We start from the raw sequence: 23,051 nt of genomic DNA, 5'->3' as shown, positions 1-23,051 counted from the left end.
TGCTATAGAACGAACTGCCCAAAAGCCCGGTCTACAAGTCAACACTGCCAAAACAGAATACCTGAAAGCTACTTACGAAACTTGGTAGGATATTGTCATCGGCGACAAGGCATTCGAGGCTGTACGTGACTTTGTGTACCTGGCATAATTAATAACAAACCAGAACGAAATATCTGCAGAAATATGTAAACGAATTATGGCTGCTTCGGCCTTCTAAGATATTTTCGTTCGAAACTGCTATCCCGAAACATAAAGGTACTGCTATAAAAGACCCTACTAAGAACATACGGGTCCGAAAGTTGGGTCCTGAGCAAAAAAATGAGGATTGCCTGCTGGTGTTCGAGCGAAAAATCCTTAGACGGATTTTCGGTGCTGTGCTGGAAAATAGACATTGGAGAACGCGGTATAACCATGAGCTTTATGAAATGTACGAGGAGCCGAATGTCATAAAGACCATAAAACTAAGCCGTTTACGCTGGGCCGGACACGAGGCACGTATGGACGACAACAAGGCACCTCTGCGTCTTCTCTATGGAAAACCAGATGGGCCGAAACTCCGATGGTTGGATGGGATCGAACGATTGGTGTGAAAAGCTGGAGAACTCAGAAAAAGGACCGAGAGATCTGGAAGAAAATACTGGACCAGGCCAAGGCCCACTAGCAGCTGTAGAGCCTCAGATGATGATGCACTCAGCGAGGAATCTCTTGTATTTCATGATAACTTTCTGGGTATGAATTTTGCGTTTTCTTTTTCATTTTCTTGAACCATTTGTAATATAAAATCATCTTTAATCTCTTCATATAATGACCTAAACATAAATATTTAAACAAATTATTATTGAAACAACGACATAAACTTTAATACGCCATAAAATTAACTTATCAAAATATTATTAAAACGGCCTAATTATACATAATACACTTACACAAAGAAAGCATTTAATAAAGTACAGGCATAACGTGAAATATGTCGTTACCTTTAGAATAGTTGATAATACAAAAATGACATAATATGATTTAAGTCACAATTCAAAAACTGCATTTTAGTAAGAAGGTGACCTAATACGAAAAACGGTCTTTTTAAGATTAGGACATTGACAAAATATTTGCTTACCTTTCGGTAAAAAAACGCCGCAATCAGGATTGAATCACTTTAAAACTAAGAAATGTAATCACTGTGCCGACATAATACTAAAACGGTCACTATTTTAGCGGAGGGACGTATAAAATACGCAAATTATAAAGAGACGCAACATACGTGTTTTTCTCTTTCTAGGTGACATAGGATAGTTTTTGATTTATTAAATGATAGAATACCTTATTTTGAGTCATTTTATGAGTATAACTCATTTTTGCAAAATTTTGAATTAGGTCACTTTCGTTCTCAGCGTGCGATATGAAACTTTTTATTAAATCAAACTATTTATTGTTACATTTTATCGGGTTTCTGTAAATTCTCATACTGGAGGTCATTTTATTTACGCAGTTCAAGGTGTTTTGAAGCGGTGACGAACATATAAATGGTGGATAATCTCAATAATTTATTTTGCTTCTGAAGTAGAAGACTTCTGAGTTCATTTTGTAAACAAGATGCTACAAGATGTATTAATAAGTAACAGAAAATGTAATCTTAAAAACTATAAAGAAAAATCAGATTTTACTGAAATGTCATTTCTCAATTAGGTAGGTATGGAGGTATCTACAATCTACATATTGACAATAGATCAAATACAATAGTGACATGTGATATTCCTTACACGGTTATTTCGCATTATACCTCGATTATTTGCTATAAAAATACAATTAATGAGTGCAACACATCACACTAAATCTATCTACTCATTATCCCACATAAAAGTGGCGACAAATGAATTCTCTTACACACTTTACACTATAAAAGTGCACTTTAATTGCATAAAGTCTACAATACTGTGAGCGTTGACAATGTATTTGAATACCACGTAGCAATTACTTCGCATGTAACACTGACAGTGTTAAAAATGAATCAGAATAAAGTGTAACTTTGTGATGATGTTTATGACAGACGAGGCCCATTGTTGTAGCACCTTCGTGTGTCCTTATAGGGATATTCTGTTGTTAAAATTATATGCTTTTACTTTTATTGGGTTAAGACAAAGCGGGCGAAGCCGCGGGCAGGTCGCTAGTTATTCATAATTATTAAAAGCAAAATTTATGCAGTTAATTTAAAATTTGTAGCTTTGATAATTAATACATTAGACATTATATAACAAAGTACGTAACGAAGAATAGCATATCAAATATCAATAGTACTTAAACTTTAATTTTCACTTCATTCTGCCTTTACGCAAAATATTTTTAATAACTTTAACGCCAAACGCTCAAAGCGGAGACGTGTAAATATCAAGGATCTTGATAAAAGCTGTGAAGTGGGATGAAAAAGTTGAGCTAAGGTGTTCTTGTCATATTATCTCAGATATGAGATCGATCACTCAAGCTCGCTCAGAAATTAACATTCAAACAATACTGTGGCGTGTTTGTTTGTTTTTTAATGAGGATTCAGATTGTGTTTCACGTTGACAAGTTTTTGATGAAAGCGGGAAATTGAGAATTAATTGTGTGGTATTTAACACCCGTGTGGGAGGTTTTGGTTGCGATTTGTTTGTTGTTTATTTATGGAGGTATAAAATTTAAACGTGAATGTTACTGAGTATGAATGATAATTGGTTGTTACACACAAAAATGATTTAGACGAAATTTGATATATAGTGATAGCCCGGTCTATAAACTTACCAGCGAGGACGGCCGCCAGCTGAAGCTTAGTGTTTAACGACATAGTACCTACTTATAGGCAATTAATTTTTAATTTATATCATCCTTGATATTCTCTCGATACAACACAAAGTAATTTTACTATAATTAACTGGACGATAACTAGCTTCCACAATTAATTCAATTTTTCAGACAACTTACAATTTTATCACATCGCAGTCACGGTTATAACGTCAAAGATAGCTCCTCTCCAGCCATGTATTTACCGGCAATTAAACCGTAATCTCGTACAAATTCATTTGAGATACACTCGATATCTCGACTATTAAAAACTGAAGTTACATATGAACCTATTTCGCGCACCGTTTTACGCGGCCCGGACAAATTAGTAAATGATGGGTAGCGATACTATATTATCTTTAAAGCACTTATTACCATTCATCAAAGACACGTTCTACGACTTAAACCACCCTTTTGAGCACGGTGAAAAATTGCAAAAGCAAAAACGGATACTTACATGCGTATTACTTTTTATTCGCTCAATTGATTTAACCTTTGCGAACGCAGACGGATACATTTGTTATAGTGTAATTGAGTAATTGCTATGCGTTGTAATGCAACATTTTTCTTAAAATACTTTCGATATTATTTTATATAAATAAACAATTGATCTGACATCGTATTAATCACTGTTTTCATTTAATTCCCGTGTCTTAGCACTTAAAATCTTTCGTACAATATTTATCTGTGTGTAAAGCATAAAACCTGTGCTTATAATCATAAAACGCAAAAACAATTTCCTCCTAGACGCAATTTTATCTTTAATTAATTTATATTTGTCTTGTTTGGAATTATCTTAATTATATAATTCACATATTACTTTAGCGGAAGCTCGGCAAAATAAACAATCTAGGCTGCTACGTCGCTGGTCTAGTGTGTAATTTAGTACCTAACCATCCCCTTCCCTGGGACTTAAATTGAAACCGACCGCTTTGTGGTCCATAACTCCGTTACGGCGACTACCTGTCATCACTATTATTACCTTTGGATCTTTGCTAGGGTTTCCACTAGGTTCCTATTAAACCGGCTGCGAAGGATATATCATAATAACCCTTAATTGTCCGCAGCGTAGAGCTGAAAATCGCATGAGAGATCAAAGAATAACTTAAAGATATTGTCAAAAGGGGTGTGTTTAGTCGAACTGATGGAATGTTATAGATAAGTATAGATCACTTGCCGATACAATCGCACAAGGTGCAAATTAGTAGTGTAATTATGTTCCGATTTTTATCGTAGTCAGCGTTTCATTGGCAATTAATGAGAAATATGTAAAATGTTGGAATTTTTTAATAGTTAATTTCCAGAAGCTTACAATTAGGTACAACATATTAAACATGAATTTATACGTAGGTACAATTCAACATGAACTCAATTTTGTCACATTTGTCATTTATATCTTTTTTTTTCTGTCATTACAATTCAATATCTAAACACAACGAAAAAATACTTATTATTCACTACATTCCAACCTTTTCCGGTCTTCTAGCGTAAAATAGGCCCAATCAGGTCACCATAGGTTCCTATAATTTCATTACGATATACCGGAGAGCGGTTAATCCTCTCAGATGTAAATTTGATTAGCCTTAATCGAATAACAGTACTATTTTAACGCGCTCTCTGATTTGATAAGTAAAATAGATGGTTATAATCGTAATAATCTATTCAGTAATTGAAAATAAGGTAATAATTATAAAATTGTTTGGATTAATGTTTGTTGTTATTACTTTGATTTGGTTCATGCAATATTACATGTTATATAAATCACGACAAGTTTGAATAGACATTTATTGAGGTATGATGGATGAGTTGTAGGATGAGTGTAAATTCATAAGGAAAAGCTTGTGGGTAAATTCTTATTCTTAGAAATTATTAATAAGGATAGGCTGTAAAAAAGGCACGTATCTTGATTATTACTCATAGCCTTCTTAGCGGCAACAGTATTCTATTGTTTATACATTATTAAAAATCAAATAGTCAGATGTTATAGGCTAATGTATCCACAAGTTTTGTTTCAAATAAACTATTATTTATTTATCATGCGAAAAACATAGATATAAATCAAATAAGAATACCATAATATATCGTAATTATACAAAAAATAAACTGACTCAATGAATCAATTATCACATTAAAAATTATCAATTGAAATATAAAATATTCACAGATAATCATATTAACGCGTCACTCCCGCTCAAATCTTGAATGCATTAATGCGTTTTTAATCCAATCACAGTTCTAATGAGACGATAGAGACGCCATCTGCTTTGCATTAATTTACTTTTATTCAACATTAATTTTCTATGATTCAACTTTATGTTGATGGTTTGGTAGGTATCAAATGGATATGGGGGGTCAACCGCAGTCTTTTATATCTATTGTACTATAAATTAATTGGTGCTCATTATTTAGCTGTAGAAAGCGGGTTGGAAATACCCGTTTCAACATTTGATGTAGGTAAGCCAGCTTGTGTGAAGATTGGGTTTCGGAGTTCAGCTTTGAATATTGTTCAATCATTTTACCTGTGATACGTAAAGGGAACTTATGGTAATCGTATAACAAACGTGTCTTTCAGAATTGTATGAAATATTAGGCTTCCGCAGTAGATGTTAGAATTTCTTTTTTTTATTTAAATTTCGTGTGACATTTACATCGTTTTTTACAACCGTTGAAGTAAGAAATTTAGTCTCATCATATATGATTATAATTATCATAAATTACTAGAGAACCGTTCATCTAAGCACAAAACAATTATTAAACAACTACCTCGCTAGTCCCAATTGTATCCACTGTATCCACATTTATGGCGATCCAAATAAGCGCATGAAAGCCATGCTATGCGTGCTTTTGTCCCGCATTATGCAGATGTAATTGTTACCCTATAATGCTTGCCATTCATTTGCCTATCCACTTTGTGCGGTCATTACGATTTTGAGCGAAGATAGTCTGTAATGGTGAACTGGGTAGTGGTACGGTAAAATGAACCCAGTTTTTATGCATTTAGATTAAAATTAGAGTGGCTGGTTGCATGTCATTAGTGGCCGAGGTGATGAGACGAGATCGCTTCGACAATTGTTTACGTTTGCTTCTTGAGGGTTGATTTTGTAATGATATTTTAATTAATGTGATGATACTGTTTTATACGTTTCCTATTATTTTATATTAGATAAAGAGTTTATGGGTTTTGTTGAGCTTTTAAAGGTTTCATGTAAATTGCTATGCTTTTATGCTGGGCCTTTTGAGGATAAATTTAAACTATTTTCTGAAGCTAATAAATGCCTATAGCACACGATTTTGGAACATTCCAGAATAAAATGCATTATCAAATTCAAAACATCCATCGCATCTCAAGCGATTACCATACACGACAAATCATGTTCACATTTCACATTATTCCGCACACAAAAATGTATTTGAATCCACGGCCATGAGAACGTTGCATGTACTTCAAAACCCCTTACAATTCCGCTGCTAACTGACTGACAGAGCTCTACTTCAAGCCATATTTATATGTAAATGCCCCCATCCTGCAGTTTGCATCTTTTCAGTTGCATCTTATTTATGCTTGTTGAATAAGACGTATCTGTCTGAGTTGGTTTCGGCCACTAATGATGCCGCTGGGCCCTTTTTTGTCGTGTCTAAACGAAGCCAACGTGATCTGGTAACTCAAGTTGATAGTTAAAGGGTGCAGGGTTAGTGATTGACGTCTCTTAAATTGGCACTACTGTTCTGTCTTTATACCTAGGTTGGATAACAAATCAGTGAGCGCGTTGATTTAAAACTATTGTGTGGTTGTAGGCTCTGCATGCTTACTGAGGTCTCGTCTTGCTCATTGTTAGATGGTTCGTGGAATTCAATAATAATGATAGTTTAAGAGTAAAATTTTACTTTTAAACTATCTTCAACCCAATCGTAGGTATAATATGAGTAAAGAGTGAACTTCTGAAAAGTGACCTTATTACCTATTTCATTCGTTTTTGAAGTTTAGGCTATCACGTTTAAATAATTTATGTGTTTTTATTAAATTAAATGTTAATAAAATATAAATACTATGTTAAATTCCTTCATGAGATTTCACTGATGTTTTAATAGTTCCCGTTTCGCCACCTTTCAAAGTGAATTATTGTTCCATCTATTCTTATATACTGAAACTAATTACTTGATCAATCCTTTCCATTAATACTAAATGCCGTTAACGCAATTTATAGCTTGGGATGCGATGACAGCGCTAATGTTCAACAAATAGCTGTTGCACAAGCGAAGCAATTATTAGTGAATTCTAGAAATTAATTGGTGCAAATAATATTCAATATAATTGGTCGGTTCTAAATCAAAGGTTTCGAATTTCAATTAAGCATCCCAATGGGTAAAGTGCATTAATCATTAGCACTAATAGAATGACCTAGAGGCTGATACTAGTTACCACCTACAGTTCTTGCGTAGATGTATGTTACTGGAAATATACTTACAAACATATTATATTGTTTTTTTGGATGAGTGTAAAATAGGGAGATATTTTTGTATGAAAATGTATGTATCGTAACGGTTAATAGTGGTTTTTAAAGGGGATAGTTGATTAAATTAATACTTAGTTTTATGTTTGAAAGAAATGAATCATCATTTTATGGCCATCTATTTAAATATTGAAAAATGTTGTATTTGATTTAATTCAAATTTTGTACAATTAATTAAACTCTACACATATATCTCGATCTACCCTCGAAGATTTTTTAGCTGTAGGTAAATTATAAAAAAAGAAAATAAAACATCATTAAATTTAAATTTAATTTAATTCCATACAGTTCCAGTCACTTTATATCATTCATAGTCGGCTTATATTAATTTAATAAGCACGTCAAGTTGCAACAGATAAGTTCAAATTTATGTAAGGCTGGCATTCAGAAAACATGTCCGATGCACTTAAAGTTAACTTATTGAGACAAGTGTGAAGTTCGAACTTTCATTTCCTAACAACATTTAGTTTTCGATCGATCGATAAGACTTGGTTTGTATAAAAGTGAAATCCTGTGTTACTTCGATATAATTTATAAATCAATTTCCTTAGGTGGATGATTGGTTTCTGAATCCAAAACTCTAGTTTAAGCTGAAGTAAATTTTTATTAATTATATTATACTAGATTTTCACCCGATCCTATGTGTTAATCCAAGTTACCCTCTATATGTGTGCTAAATTTCATTGTAAACGGTTCAGTAGTAGTTGCGTGAAAGAGCAACATACCTACACACACATATACACATCCTCACAAACTTTCGCTAAATATTAGTAGGAATATTCCAGCTAGTTTATTTCGAGTATATTTTCCCTTTAGATTCTTAATACCTAGTAGTAGTAGATAAACTTGAGAACAAAATAGACTTCATTCCACCTTAAAATGAAAATTAAAAGGGGTGAAAATGAAATAGGAAGGCTAAATAATTATGTATTAATGTTGGAATGAAATTGAACGAAATATTATTCACAACTAAGTAATGATTAAAATTTACTTTATGGAATACTTCCGTATTCAACTATAAACTTATTAACAAATATTCAAAACAAAACCCGTATTATATCACAAAATTACAATAACTTTCAAACCTCTATACCATTTTATTCAATAATTGATATCCACTGACCCATTGAATATTGTATTAATTCTATCTCATATTGAGAACCGTTAGTACGCCTAGGGATGTAGGTTCCTAGGTTATATTGTTTATCTCGAGAAAGTAATCGTGTATGTAGTGATATCTGGGATGAGATTATTTAAACCAGCATTCTTCGGTGATAAACTGTTTCTAAACTATGATGGTGGACTTATATTTTGATGTATAAGATACCATAAAATATGAATTTCAAAAACTGGTATGATGTCCAGAAAACAAAATAGAATTACCTAAAAATGATTTGTGAATACTTGATCACATAGAGTGAAAATATAAATAACTGGGTAGTAGAAAAATAATGTAATAATTCTTTATCACTGAAAATCTAACCATGAGACGCTACAGACAATTCCTATCATTTTGATTTCGGTTTTTCATATGAATTTCGTATTAATAAATTAATATACCTACTACAAAAACATGCAAAAATGAAACGCGAAATAGCTGCATTCAAATACAGCAATGTACAGCATTTGTGAGAAAAGTAATTATTCATAAACTGGCAGGACTTTATCTTACACATAAAACGAATAATAAAATTAATACAACTAACTACTGTTATGTTACTTCTAACTAATAATCACTGTAGAAATACAATTATCAGCTGCTAGTTGAAATTTAACGATGAATTCAATACGTAATTAGATGCGAAATGATAAAATACACGTATAAATAAACACAATTCCGTGTTCGGTCTAAATACAAGATCTTTGATTTATTTACTGAATTCATGATATCAATTTTGCATGAAACGTTCGCTCCTTGAAAATAATCTTGGTAAATTCAAATTTAAGCTTTACTTTGCTGTACTGCAATACTAGACTCGTGCTAAACCACCGTTTTGCTATTTCACATTTATTTTACGTACAAAATATGGCATTTGCTATTAAATCTCGAAAACGAGGTGTTATATTTAACATCTTTCCAGAATATTTAGATCCCAAACAGATGACCCAATCTTTTTATCCAAAGCTTTGCTTGTCAATCTCATGGCTTATATGTTTGCTAGATATTAAGATAGACTTTTGATATAATATGCGTTAGAATCTGCCACATTTCAAATTACTGTAGCTAAACATGCAAGGAATACTTCAATAAACTACATCTCTTCGAATAAATGAAACCCTGTAACAGTAGTGCTTTCTCTATATCCACGACTCAGTAGTATTCCATCTTACAGCAATAAATTAGATATATTTTCACTTTATTGTCCATCAAAACGGAATCCTCATTAATTCTCTAACATGATTTCCCCAGTTAGCCGATTTCACATCGTATCCTACGCAAAGTTAAGTTATTGCAAGTGTTAACTGTCGACTACACGACTAGGTATCTAACTGCACATAAATTAACTGTACTGTATGTACCAGCTTCTATTTCTGTTGATGATGATGTTCATTATTTATGTTTTCTATTTCTATTAAGTATAATTGTTGGAACCTAATTAGGAATTATCGAGGCTTAAGTCGCTTTTCGTGTTATATTGGAATTTGGATTGATATGTCTGAATAGATACAATTTGCACTATTTTGACCTAGATTCATTTGATTTTCATTAAGCCTATATCTATATTCAGGCTGTGCTTTTTATTATATGATAAGTGTATGAGAGTTTATATTATTCAAAAATAATGTGGACAAGCTAACAACGACGATTTCGTTATAATTAGAAGAAGCTACAGTTGTAGAATTTTCTTAATAAGATTTTTATTATTATTATAATTCATTAAAAAAACTGCTCTTTACATTTAAATTTCAAGAATGTAATAGGAAATTTGCCCATACGTGATACGATTGTCTTAAAGTTCAAATGGACAACATCAGTTCCTTATCTAAATGTTTGTCGGAAGTGCCCCTTTGAAGGAAATAAGATATTATCTAAGAGCCTCCTTAGTAGTGCCTAGTGAAGGAGTATTACAGCTATTAAATCCTGCCTTTATTCCCAGTATAGGTTAAGTATTTGGTTGAATATAGGATTAGGTAGGTACGCATCTGCTTCAAAAAGCTGTTAAAATGAGCCTTTAAAGTGACCAGACTTATAAAATAATTATAAATACTGCTAGTGAAGTAAAATTAACAGGAACACTCGCGGTCTTCATATTTGTTTATTTATAAATGTTACAAACCGAATCATTTACCTCTCTTTGCTACTCTATCAAAACCTTCATAACCCTATCACAGCCATCGCGCACCACATCTTCAATCACAGCACATTTAACAAATTGCGCAATCAATAAACGCTCATTAACTTCCACATCACCTTCACACTCGGCTAATTTATAATCTGTATCTAGATTAGTACATCAGATCGTCCCCGTTATCCCTGACGGCCATTTCAGAACCATCAGTCATTATGTAGAACGAACAATTTCCGCGTAAGATATTAAGTGGAATGCTATTTGCTGGAATATCGTTAGTGACTCCCGCGTTTTATGTTATCGCCTTTGCGATGATATGTTTTATACTTGAGTGAGGTATTTTGACGTGTAGTGGAATGCGGGTTTGGTTTAGATTGATTCAATGTAATATTGGGCAATACCTAATGATTTCAAAGTTAGTAGATAATGGGCTTGGTTATTGAATTGATCAGCCTTGACTCATGGAAATACATGATCTATTAGAGGAACTAAAATATATTCGTAGATATATAACAAAAAAAAATTAATATATACGCCGCCTTAATCGTGAGATATAACATTTTATACACTTCGAATTTGCACCAGAAATATCAAATCCTAACCACTACTGACATTTACAATAATGCCCATTTTATCGGATTTTCGTTTAATTACCTTTCCAAAGCTCAGGATATAACATCGTTTCGTAATATAAAGCATGCACAGGTGTTTAATTAAGTCTTGTTTGCTTGTTAGCTACAGACAACACAACATACCATGGTTGGGTAACTTGTGAATACGTTTATGACCAAATTTAGATGTACGAGGAAAAAGTATTTGGGTATTGCCGTAAGTTCTAGAATTGAAAAGCCATAGAATTTAGCCAAAGTTAGGGACAAGATAATCGAGAGATAACATGTCAATGTGTTACAATTATTATTAATTAAATAATAATAGAGATAAAGCACCAGTGCTAGAAATCTTTCTTTTTATGCATCTATATTGTATGTACAATGTACAGCAATTTAATTGTTGTTACATACATACTCTAATTATTTATTAAAAACAAGTCATACAATAATTGAAATATTATGATAATGAGATAACATTTAACATTATTTAACAATTAAAAATCGACACGGTTTTAACATTAGTTCAAATATAATTCTATGACAGCTGTCATCGCTTAGATAACGCTAATTTTATTATCATGTTAAAATTGAAATAAAAAATAATATTATTTTTATTGCATTAGTTTGGTATATTTCCATTCAAATCAATGATTTTCTTCAAGTAGTGCAAAATAAACTACATATAAAAATAACATCTATCAAAGTACGAGGTTTTTTAAGCTATTGCATAGCTTCTATCGCGGGCCTTGAGCGCGGGGACCGAATCGAGAAATTCCGTAACGAAAAAACCTCACGCTGACCACTCCGACGGGCTCGGAGGTGTCGCTTGAAGGCATGCTATGAAATAGCTTTACCGCGGCAGTCCCCGAGTGCCACACGTCTTTTTTTATTAAATAAAACCGTCATAAAAAATATTAAATTCTACTTGTTATGCTGACTGTCAGATGTTGACAAGTGTGTGACAAGTGACGCCAAAATGTAATAAAAAAGTAATTAATATTCAATAATTTATTATTATTTGTTACAAAAAACTTGGTGAGAACTTGTGAGAAATAAAAATGAGAGAGAAATATTAAATAAATACATTATTACTTCGCACTATTTTATCTGACTGCGTCACACGACAGTTTGCCTTTTTCGGAGATGTCTATATAGGTATGTGTGTTTCTGGTTTTATATTGTTAATAGTGTGAGTTTGGTTATCACACATAGTAGATAAGTTAGTCTTAATACACTTCGACTAAATTTTAATATACTAGCTATGGCCCGCGAACTTTCTCGCATTCGATTCTGATTCTGATTATAGGTATATCCCTAACTAACAATATATAGGCAAGAAATAAAAGTAAAGTAAAGTTTAAAGTTGTATTTTATTTACTGGCTTTTTGCAAATGACAACATTATATGTCAATAACTGTAACAATTTCATCTCAGTATTAACGGAGCAAACGTTGATTGGATACAATCGAATTAATGTCGAACTTATCAAGTGAGATTACGAATTGCTCAATATTTCGGATCGAGTTTTTTGTGGGAAGCTTCGCCCACATGGGTATTTTCATAAAGACTTGCAGTATGTGGTTTTGTCTGCCTTACGATGTTGTAGATGAAATCCTTTGCTTCTAAAGGAAATAGCCTACGCGACTAACCTACTGTTTTCTGGTTAAGTTAATCGCGTGATTAATCTTGTTGTAGAATTCAATAATTTAAATAACAAATCGTGGCTTAAATCTGTTTAGAATTAATTGTTTTGCTGCTTTTCAAAAAATGTGTATCAAACTGTCAATTTAAAATGCAAAAGATTTTGTAGAAAATATGAGCTAGCATTCTTCGCAACACGTTTTAGGAAATAATCAATATATTATATACTAGCTGCGCTCTGTGGTTTCACCCGCGTGGCTCCGCTTCTGTTGCTCTTAGCGTGATGATAATATAACACCGAAATATTCTTTTTAACCGGACCAGCAGTTCCTGAGATTAGCGCGTTCAAACAAACAAACAAACTCTCCAGCTTTATAATATTAGTTTATTGATAACAATCAAAGCGAAGATACAGTTTCAATATCCCATACATAATTCGCATTTCACGATCAAATCATCCGCATACAATACGCACTGCGCCCGAAATCGCACGAATAATAAAATTGGCTTATTTATTAAAACCTCCAAAACGGATTCAATGTATTAACTCAAACCTCACATTTCACCGATATCAATCTTGTCATCGTCAATCGGAAATTTAAAAAAAATTCGGCGAACAAAAAACGTCGATTCTGAGTGACTTAAGTTGACGACTGCGAAAAACGAACTGGTTATGAAAATAAGGTTCAGCCCGGCGTGGGTAGCTGAACGTAAGGCTGTGCCTATGCTTGTGAGAGACGCGTGAGCGATGCCAACTATTAATAAACTGTAAATGATTAGTTCCAATCTCTACGTAAAGTATAATGATCAGAAAGTTGTACGGATGTAAGCGAGTTATGTTCCTTGTTCATAAACAAAGACAGAAGAAATACATCTATTCATATTATACAAATTCACACGTACCTAGGTATATTTTCAATAAAGCTAAGCTCATACCCAAATATAATAATCAAAATAAATCAAAGAAATTATGTAACATAATTATAGGTAGCAATTTCACAACTATACCTAACTAATTATTATCGACGTGGAAAACATTACATTCATAAAATATCCACTGACTATTTCCCATAAATCGCTATGTGCCTATTCCTGTAGTCACAGCCTTAGGGATAGGTTCGTATACTGTTGCCGGCCTTGTATCGGTAAAATGATCCAATAGGACAAACAGATTACAAACACTTTGAATTTAATCTTTGTGCAAATTTGCAGTGGGTGGCTTTGAAAGTACCTTTTTCTAAGGGCTATCTACATTCTGCAACGGGAGAAATCAAAGTAAACTGTAAATGTTTTGTGTTAAGGTTTATTATTTATTGCATTTGTCATGGAAAAGATAAATCTATAAACAGGTTGATCTATCAAACAAATAAACCAATAAATAGAATATTCTATAGTTTGAAGATGATAAATTGGGTTATTTTTGAACATTAATGATGTCACCACAGTTTTATACCACGGCAAAAACATCAAATATATTTTATTAATCAATAAAAATTAAGTCATTCCATATAATTAAGGCCAAATTAATGTCCATTATCTATGATCTAAAGTGCAATAAACTCTAGGCAGCTCCGATTTCGTCTCAAATATTAATTATCAGAATCTTGTTCAGTGAACTTGACTAATTAAATATTCTAAGATTCCACATGGAGATGATAATTTTATATAGTTTTTAAAATACTAGGAATATGTCTAGACGCGGAGTTAAGAGAAAAAGCTCAAAATCTATACGCATATTAAATTAAGTCGATTCCGGAACCGAAGAATGATTTATCGTTTATGTTTTAACGTATATTTTATGTTTAAAAAAAATATTTGGATATTCGACGGATGTTATAATAGTTTAAAATTAGAATAAAGAATTATTTTTGAAAAAGTTGGGTAAAAATACATTTGAGGATTTCTCTTGTACACGATTTTATTGACACGATATCTAAACTATATAATATAATAATATAGACATTATCTACGCGTTACGATATTTTTCAAACTGCTCAACCAATTAAAAAATAATTTTACCGTGAGAAAACTACACTTTGAGTAACATACCGTATACATTTCCTTATCCCGGGTATCCGTTCTAGCCCAGGACAAACTTATCCAGGATAGATTAGTGTTATAAAAAAAATAAACCTTATTAACAATTAACACCCATCCGTGTTTACTTGTCAGAAGCTTCACGTCAAAGTAATAACGCGTAAGCTTATATTAAACACATCACTACCATCTTGAAATCTGATACAAGGTGCGTATAAAAAGTATGGGCAGTTTTTGTAAATATTTTTTTGATTACAAATATTTACGTTTTATTTTTGTGACAATAATTGGCAGGTACAGGTATTATGGAAAAATACTGCTTTTTTGTAGTGATAATATAAATATGTGGCGTAGACTATATTTGGCATTTGCAGTTATTAATTAAAAAGGACGTGGTCTGTTATTGTACTTGTGTATAGTTAAAATGTGTCTTAAAATATTATATTTTTGCTGTAAATTGAAGAATTGCGATCTACTAAGTGAAAATACAGCTTCAAGAAATCCTACTACTATTATAAAGACGAAAGTTTGTATGGATGTATGGATGTTTGTTACTCTTTCACGTAAAAACTACTGAACCGATTACAATGAAATTTAGCACACATATAGGTTTTATCCCGGAAATCCCACGGGAACGGGAACTATACGGGTTTTTCTTTGAAAACGCGGGCGACGCCGCGGGCGAAAAGCTAATGTATTATATAAAGCCATAAACTGAAGTGCGTAACTTGTGCCATATAACAAATAAACAAACCGGTTTTTATCAATAATAAAACATCAAATTAGCATTAGCATTCAGCCGTACCAACGAAATGGTCGCAAAATTATGGTAATGTTTTGGAATTTGGATAATTTCAATTGATATCTGATTAATTTGCCCACTTTACTTCTGTTACGAAAATTATAAACGTTTATTGAATTAATATATGGGACTTTACTAAGTAACTTGTTGAGCCCCGTGACTTCTTTCGCATACAAAACTTTCATATTATTTATATTAGGTGTTGATTAAAAAAATCTCTTATGTTTTATACTGTGTCACTAACTAGATGCATTGCTTTCAACCAAAACGTTGCTGTGGTTTAGCCCAAAATCGTAACAAACAGACAGACTTCCGAACTACATCTAACAACAAATTGTTACATACACAGGTTACATAATATATTTAAATCCGTCTTGATCTTAAAAAGCTCTTTAGGCAGGTACTAGGTATGTATAATATTTTAGTTTAATTCTGTTACTACGGTAATAAAGATATTCCTGACTCACGTCTGTTGCTTTATAACATTATGTTCGGCTATTAAATCATGAAATAAATTTAAGCACTAAAATGTATTGTTAAGAAGTACTTGGTCTAGACCATTTCTATAGCTTTGTCCATAAAAGAAACAATTCGTGCCGAAGCATGCGCAACTCTTATTAGCGAATAATGCACTTTAAGACTATCAATATTGATATAAAACATATCACTAAAGCAAAACGCTATAAAATGTTTAAAAGATTAAACATGTATTTATAAGGATAGTCTAGTTCTGTTAACTAAGAAATTATTTAATAAAAAATTGGTTGTCTGTAAAGTCGGTTTACTGACGATAGTTGAACGTGACAACGTCCGATTGTGCTTCTTTGTCGCTCGTTCCGCGCTCTCGCTTGCACTTCAAGCCTTACATGGAACGCCTCAGAGCGAGGTAACGCCGCATGAGTCATGTTTTTCGTGCGTGCAGCCGGCTCTATCGAATTATAAGACGTTGTCACGTCAAAAAATAAATAAAATAGCAAATTTGGATATCACTGTTGTCTGTTGTGGCTGATACATTCGTTTACTAATATTTTTAATTTGCGCAAACATCAGTCTTTCACCTTTTTATAAACTCTTTATACGTTTACATATTCTATTGATCTATACCTATTTATATGTATTATTACCGTTACTATAGCACCTCTGACCTCATTCAATATCAAGAGCGTAAAATTATTGCAATAGCACAGAATACTTAATAGTAGCTAACGCTAGCAATAGAACAAAAGGATCCTACTTGTCCAAGACATTTTGAACTGCTACTACGAAAGAACTAAAGAAATTAAACAAAGCAAAGTATCGTTTATTGGAGACTTAAATAAACTGGACACAATGGAAGCCGAAAGACTATAAAGGTTAGCACTGTACAGTCAATTAAAAATATTTCTAGTTGTAAGGAGCTTAAGGCTTTGTTCTTTAAAATTAGCAGTTTGCATAAAAAAAAAACAATAATTGTCAACAGTAGCTAGATCAAAAAAGAAAATACGTAAAAACAGTTCGATGTCAATGAAAAATACATAACTTAACTACTTATTTCACGCGTCTTCGCTTTTAAAGACTAAAAACTATATACTCGATAGCAAGTGTGAATGAATTATCATCGGAGAATGGCTATATTCTCACCATTACAACTTGCTATCGATAAAAACAATTCGACTTCTTGTCACGTCCCCTCGTTAAAATTAAATCTTTCAAATCCTAACAAGCCACCGTTTTAAAATAACAAAAAACCTCCCCACGACTATTTTGGACATATAACTTAACTGAAATAACTAGGCCCTTATTAAAATACCAGGAATCAGGTTAGGTGCGCTAGCGATAGGCTAGGAAAAAACGACTTGTTCAAGCCTAGTTTACAATCTCACAGAGGGAAAGAACTAGCGGGTGAACTCGTCTATAAAGAACGGATTCATAAATTCCTACTCTCATTTCGTCATAGAATGGGAGTGCTAATACTTCCACCGCACTGTACGTACACACTGGAAGTGATAAAACAACGACCCAACATTACTTTATCCACGGGCTTCAAGTATGTGCTAACAGATCTAGTGTGTACGCACACGAGCTCTTTATTTTTTATACATTGTTACAGCGAGCAGTTCTTCAAATTAAGTGACATGCAACTTTTCTTATGGACAAAGCGGGTTCATTAGGACTGGGAGCTCGCACTGCCGCATAGTTTTAGTGCTGATTGCAAAGTTCCTCATTAGTTGTGATAACTCAATCGACTCTGCTTGCACATAATGCGACATGTTTTTGTAACAATAGTCTACGGGTATATGATTGGTGTTTTATGTGCGTGAATTTAAATGTCGCTATCGTAATGTAGCTTCTGTACAGCAACGAGGCAGATGTATGGGGATATTTATTGTTGTTTATTTATGGAAACAGTTTGTGCGGATGCTTGCTTAAAAAGACGTGAGATTCGTACAAAATACTTACATGTAACCTTTAAAAAACAACGTAAGACCTTCATTCCCTTTCTTTTCACTAATATCAAATTACAGTAGCTTCAATTTAAGACAATTTTAAAAGCGGTGATAGCACCGGTATGCAGGTCACAATGCCTTTTTCGTTTTATAATTATTTATAAATACACGTACCAAAAACAACCACAAGAATACGGCAATAAGCACCATAATGGCGTGTAGAAATATTTGAACTGTTGCAACTAATGACTATACAAATCCTTCTGTATCGGGCTCTGGTATTGTCCCCTGCGAATTTTATTTGCTCCTTAAACCACTGTCGACTCGACCTTTTTCCTTTTAACGCGGGCAATTTTTAAATGGCTTATGTTTGATTCCATTATTGTGTGCCAATCAGCTTGAATTACAATGTCCTTTACGGATGACCGAAATGGGTAAGAATCTTTATTATTTTTGTTACAAATTATTTATACGTTTTGCGTCGAGTGAACAAGGCATACTTTGTATTTAGATTCGAGTGCAGGTCGAGTCACAATGGATTTATATAACTTGGAAATTTGACGCGCTCTAACTTCTGTGTAGTCTCCTGTGCAATTGTACTGCTTATAAATAATTCATTTTGCAATTATTTTTTTCTCGAGATCGTTATTTGCGGTTGATGTAATGCAATACAGATCAGTCCGCTGATTGGACACAATTCCTTGCAAACAATTGAATTGTACACGATTCTAGAAATAGTACGAATTTAGTATTGCTTCAAGTAAGTCTTGAATTATGCTTTTGAAAGTGGCGAAGGATATTGCGAAAGGTGGACGTTGTTTAAAAACTGATATAATGATTTCAACTAAATAAATGACTGCAGAATATAATTTATAAATAACTTTTTGAAACCTGGGACTAAAATATTATTCAATATAATATGATATAAATATTTTTACCATCATTGCACCTGGCAGTTATTTAAATATTTCGTTTCCACTTACTTATTTATTAAACTCAAAATTGCAGTCCCACTTAAAACAACTAACCATAACCACAAAGCTAACCCTTTAAGCACCTTAAAAAGTAGCCCAGCAAATAATAGATAATGCCAATGTCAATAAACCTTACCGTCGATTTTAATCTCTAAACTGTCGCGGCGAAAAAATATTAGCAGTCCCATTAAATGTCCTAATTGAGATGTGGAGCGGGTGGCTTTATAAAACATTTTAAACTGCTACGGAGTACGCAATAAATCTCATTGTCGCTTCTTATCTTTAACAGTGGTAGACGATAATGCTGTGTGTCAAAGAGGAAATTTAAAAACAACTTAAGTAAGCGGTTAACATTGGGGTTTGTTTTTAATTTGACTTCTTGAGACACTTTTGGGCACGATAAATAAATAAATATAAATAAATAAATTATTTATTGCATAAAAACATGGTACATACAAAGATATTAAGATCAGAATTAAGGAACATTCATGTTTTTACTATAACTAGGTACATAGCATACAATAATTATTATTAATTGACAAAATGAATGAAAATGATTAGATATTTATAGTAAAAATACGAGTCAGGAGTATTGTCACTTAAAATTAGGTTTATACATAAATCATTAGTCATACAGTCAATCAATTAATATCAATATCATTATTTTATATTATTTAGACATTTTTCATATCATACAGAAATTCATTTAGGTTGTAAAAACAATTGATAGTAGATACAGGTGGTCATAAAACGTAGCTTTTATGTGTTCATTGCTGTAAATTATAGTCTAATTAGACTCATCGTTACGACATTACAACGGTTCCGATACGATATCGTGTCGTTATACGACCACAAATCTCACGTGCGACAGAACTGCCGACGGACAGTTTAAATTGAATCCCACATAATGAAGTCAATTTTAATGATCTGATCCGAAAGAGAGTCCCTTTTTGGGAGACAATGTAGCTAAGGATTTTGATCGTATTCCATGATTTGATGCGAATAATTGGATCAAGTTTGAAAAGAAATCCATAACAGTGCACTGGGAAATACGAGAGAAGCTTTCACATGAAAATATTAATCCGAGTTGCTTTATGTTCACGCTGGTTTTACGTTACTTCACGCTTCATCAAAATTACAAGCAATAATTCTAATCAACAGAGAGACCGGCAAATAATTCACTCGCATAAAGACAACAGGAATACGTGTAAAATTACTAATATTAGCAATATCCCTTACTGGCTACAACGTTCTCTAATGCCTTGTAATAAGGACGCAAATCACAAGTATTCCTGCAATTGTAAAACCATTTGTCTTTTCTTTACACACAGATGCAATTAATCAAGGGACGTTGTCACATGCAAACCACGATCGGTAATACGAGCTTGACAAATTATATCAAGCAATTATACACCAAATTTCTTAAGGCACAAGCGACAATTTCTTTCGAATCTTTTTGACACGTAACTCGCGGGTTATCGGGGATACGTATGAGAGAGAAAAAGGATGATTCCGTGCTAATTATCGACGATGTAGTGGAGTGGCTTGTTTTTTTAGGCCACTTAACACCTCCCATGCCAATTTGTTTTATTTTAGATCGAATCGAAGTACATTTAGAAATGCGGCGTTATTTCGATTGTGATAACGTGACTCAGAATATCGGGTGACTTAAAAACGTGTCGAAGTCTCAAATATGTCAAATTTATCATTGTTATCTTAGGATCTTCTTTTAAATGCCGCTGTTCACTTAGATGCTTAAATTAAACTTTAAAGGTTTTTGTATATTTCCTAAAGTAAGGTACGAAAACTTCTGGAATAAAACAGTAAAGTAAACAAAGACAGGCTACTAGTGAGACACCATCAACATGTCAACACATAAGACAATTTAAGGATTTTTTTTATTCTGTCTTAAAGCCTTAAAATAAGATTAGTTATGTGTGATCAGTATTACAACATACGGACATCTGTATACACGAAAAACCTAAACAAAGACCATCGCAGGATTCAGCTGCCTTCCGTTCAAATAAAGCTGGTAATTTATCAACAAATAAGCAAATAGCAGTATCCTATTGAATACGGCATCATAACAGCTACAGGGTTGTAGTGGTTACGATAAATTCATTGGGTTGAATTGTAATAATCGTGTTACTTGTAACTGTTGGAGAGCATAGAAAGATTGCTTTGTGATGTTATCTACTAACTGTTTATAATGTAAAAAAATAAAAGGTAACTGTCAATCTTTCACTATTTTATAAAATACAGTTTTTATTAAAGCACCTAGGTACCTATATAGGATCGAGTGTTATGAACCTATTTTCTAAAGAACAGTCTTATTGAATTGAAGCAACTATTTTAAAATATTTTTCAAATTTACCATTACTTCGCAAACATAATTTTCCACATCCGACCAGACTTTGCGAAACAAACGACCCCCTAGCTGGACCTCACAGTCCGAGGATCAAGTAGAATTAAATACTAATTAATTACGATTCTTATCTCGAAGACGCTAGACAATTATTTGTGGCGTGTTCGCGGTACTATTGGATGGCGATGGGACGCTCCGACAAATTGGTTTTCTAGATTCTGATTACGTTGAATTAGAAATGGGAAAGGAATGAGGAATTGAATTGGCGTTTATTTATTTTTTTGTTTGTTATGAGAAGCCAGTGTGTATTGTAACCATAGTATTATGTACACACACAATAACCTTCCACACACGCACACTTAACGTATGTGAAAGGTAAATGTGATTTAGTTAGACCTTTGAAACTTAAAAAGAAAAGGGATGAAAGAAGTGGAGTTGACGTTTACCTATTGAATTCGAAGTTCAAATTTCTTCAGAATTGAGACAGCACTGTTTCCGTACATTTGTTTCTCTTACTTATTAAGTCTCTTACTTAAATATACAGTCTTCCATCATCCATGATCATTGTTGTTACAACGTGTCATTACAAAATAGCTCGTAATACTTTTATTAATTACTTTCGTAACTTTATTTAATTAATTACCTTCTCCACAGATGTCAGCTATCGACCCAGACTGCGGGGTGAACGCAATCGTCAACTACACGCTCGGAGAGGGTCTAGCGCGACCACAGTTCTCAGTGAAGGCAGACTCCGGAGACCTCTGTATTGTGGCGCCTCTGGACCATGAGGCTAATGCTGATTATGAGTTCCCGGTTATTGCTACTGATAGAGGTAAGAATCCTTGATAACCTTGAAAAGTTCTAATAAAGTAATGGTGAATGCTTCCAATTTTAAACTAAATGGTTCTAATCTTCTTCTATATAAAAATGAATCGCAAAATGTGTTGGTAAGCGCATAACTTGAGAACGGCTTAACCGATTTCGTTAATTCTTTTTTTATAATATTCCTTGAAGTTCGAGGATGGTTCTTATGTAGAGAAAACATGAATATGTACCATGGGCGAAGCCGGGGCGGACCGCTAGTATCATATAAAAATTGCATTGTTCAACATTCTTTAAATTAACTACAGTTTGTTTGGTAAAAGGTAGTTGACATTTTTTTCCAAATGCATCAAAAATAATACATAAACCAGTACCTACCGTACTACGTAGGGAAATAATTGGAGAATGTGTCAATCACATTGTACGAAGAAGTCGATAAATGAAACTTATCTCTCAATTATCGATCCTAAAGGTCTCGGTAATAACTCGCAAGCCACAGCTCAAACACGGTTAACATCATTTCTTTTAATCCGCTATCACTAAAAAAGGTTTAATGACGCTACAAAGTATAACTTATAGCGTTAAAGAGAACAAAGATTCGCTCTACCCATTCATTACCAATTGGAAGCAATAAGTTCGCCGGTGACAGGTATACGTACTATGCATATAGGGTTTAAAATAAGGCACCGATGAAATGGCAAGAGAATAAATTCCAAAAGTGTCCGTCGGCTCTTGTCCCTGCAAACCTACCTGATTTATGT

The 23,051-nt window shown here is 33.1% G+C and overlaps 1 protein-coding gene across 1 annotated transcript in view; it reads left to right on the top strand.

Annotated features, from left to right (window-relative positions):
- LOC123694098 (protein dachsous) overlaps positions 1–23,051 on the top strand; it is a 218,056-nt gene that overhangs the window by 174,474 nt on the left and 20,531 nt on the right. Inside the window, exon 2 of the mRNA XM_045639407.1 lies at positions 22,123–22,300. Within this exon, the coding sequence (XP_045495363.1) occupies positions 22,123–22,300 (178 nt within the window). The remainder of the gene's footprint in view (positions 1–22,122; positions 22,301–23,051) is intronic.

This window comes from Colias croceus, chromosome 8 (assembly GCF_905220415.1).
Source record: "Colias croceus chromosome 8, ilColCroc2.1".
In the NCBI taxonomy this organism is placed as follows: Eukaryota; Metazoa; Arthropoda; class Insecta; order Lepidoptera; family Pieridae; genus Colias; species Colias croceus.
The sequence above is the reverse complement of the archived record's forward strand: the minus strand, read 5'-3'. Positions and strand labels throughout refer to the sequence as shown.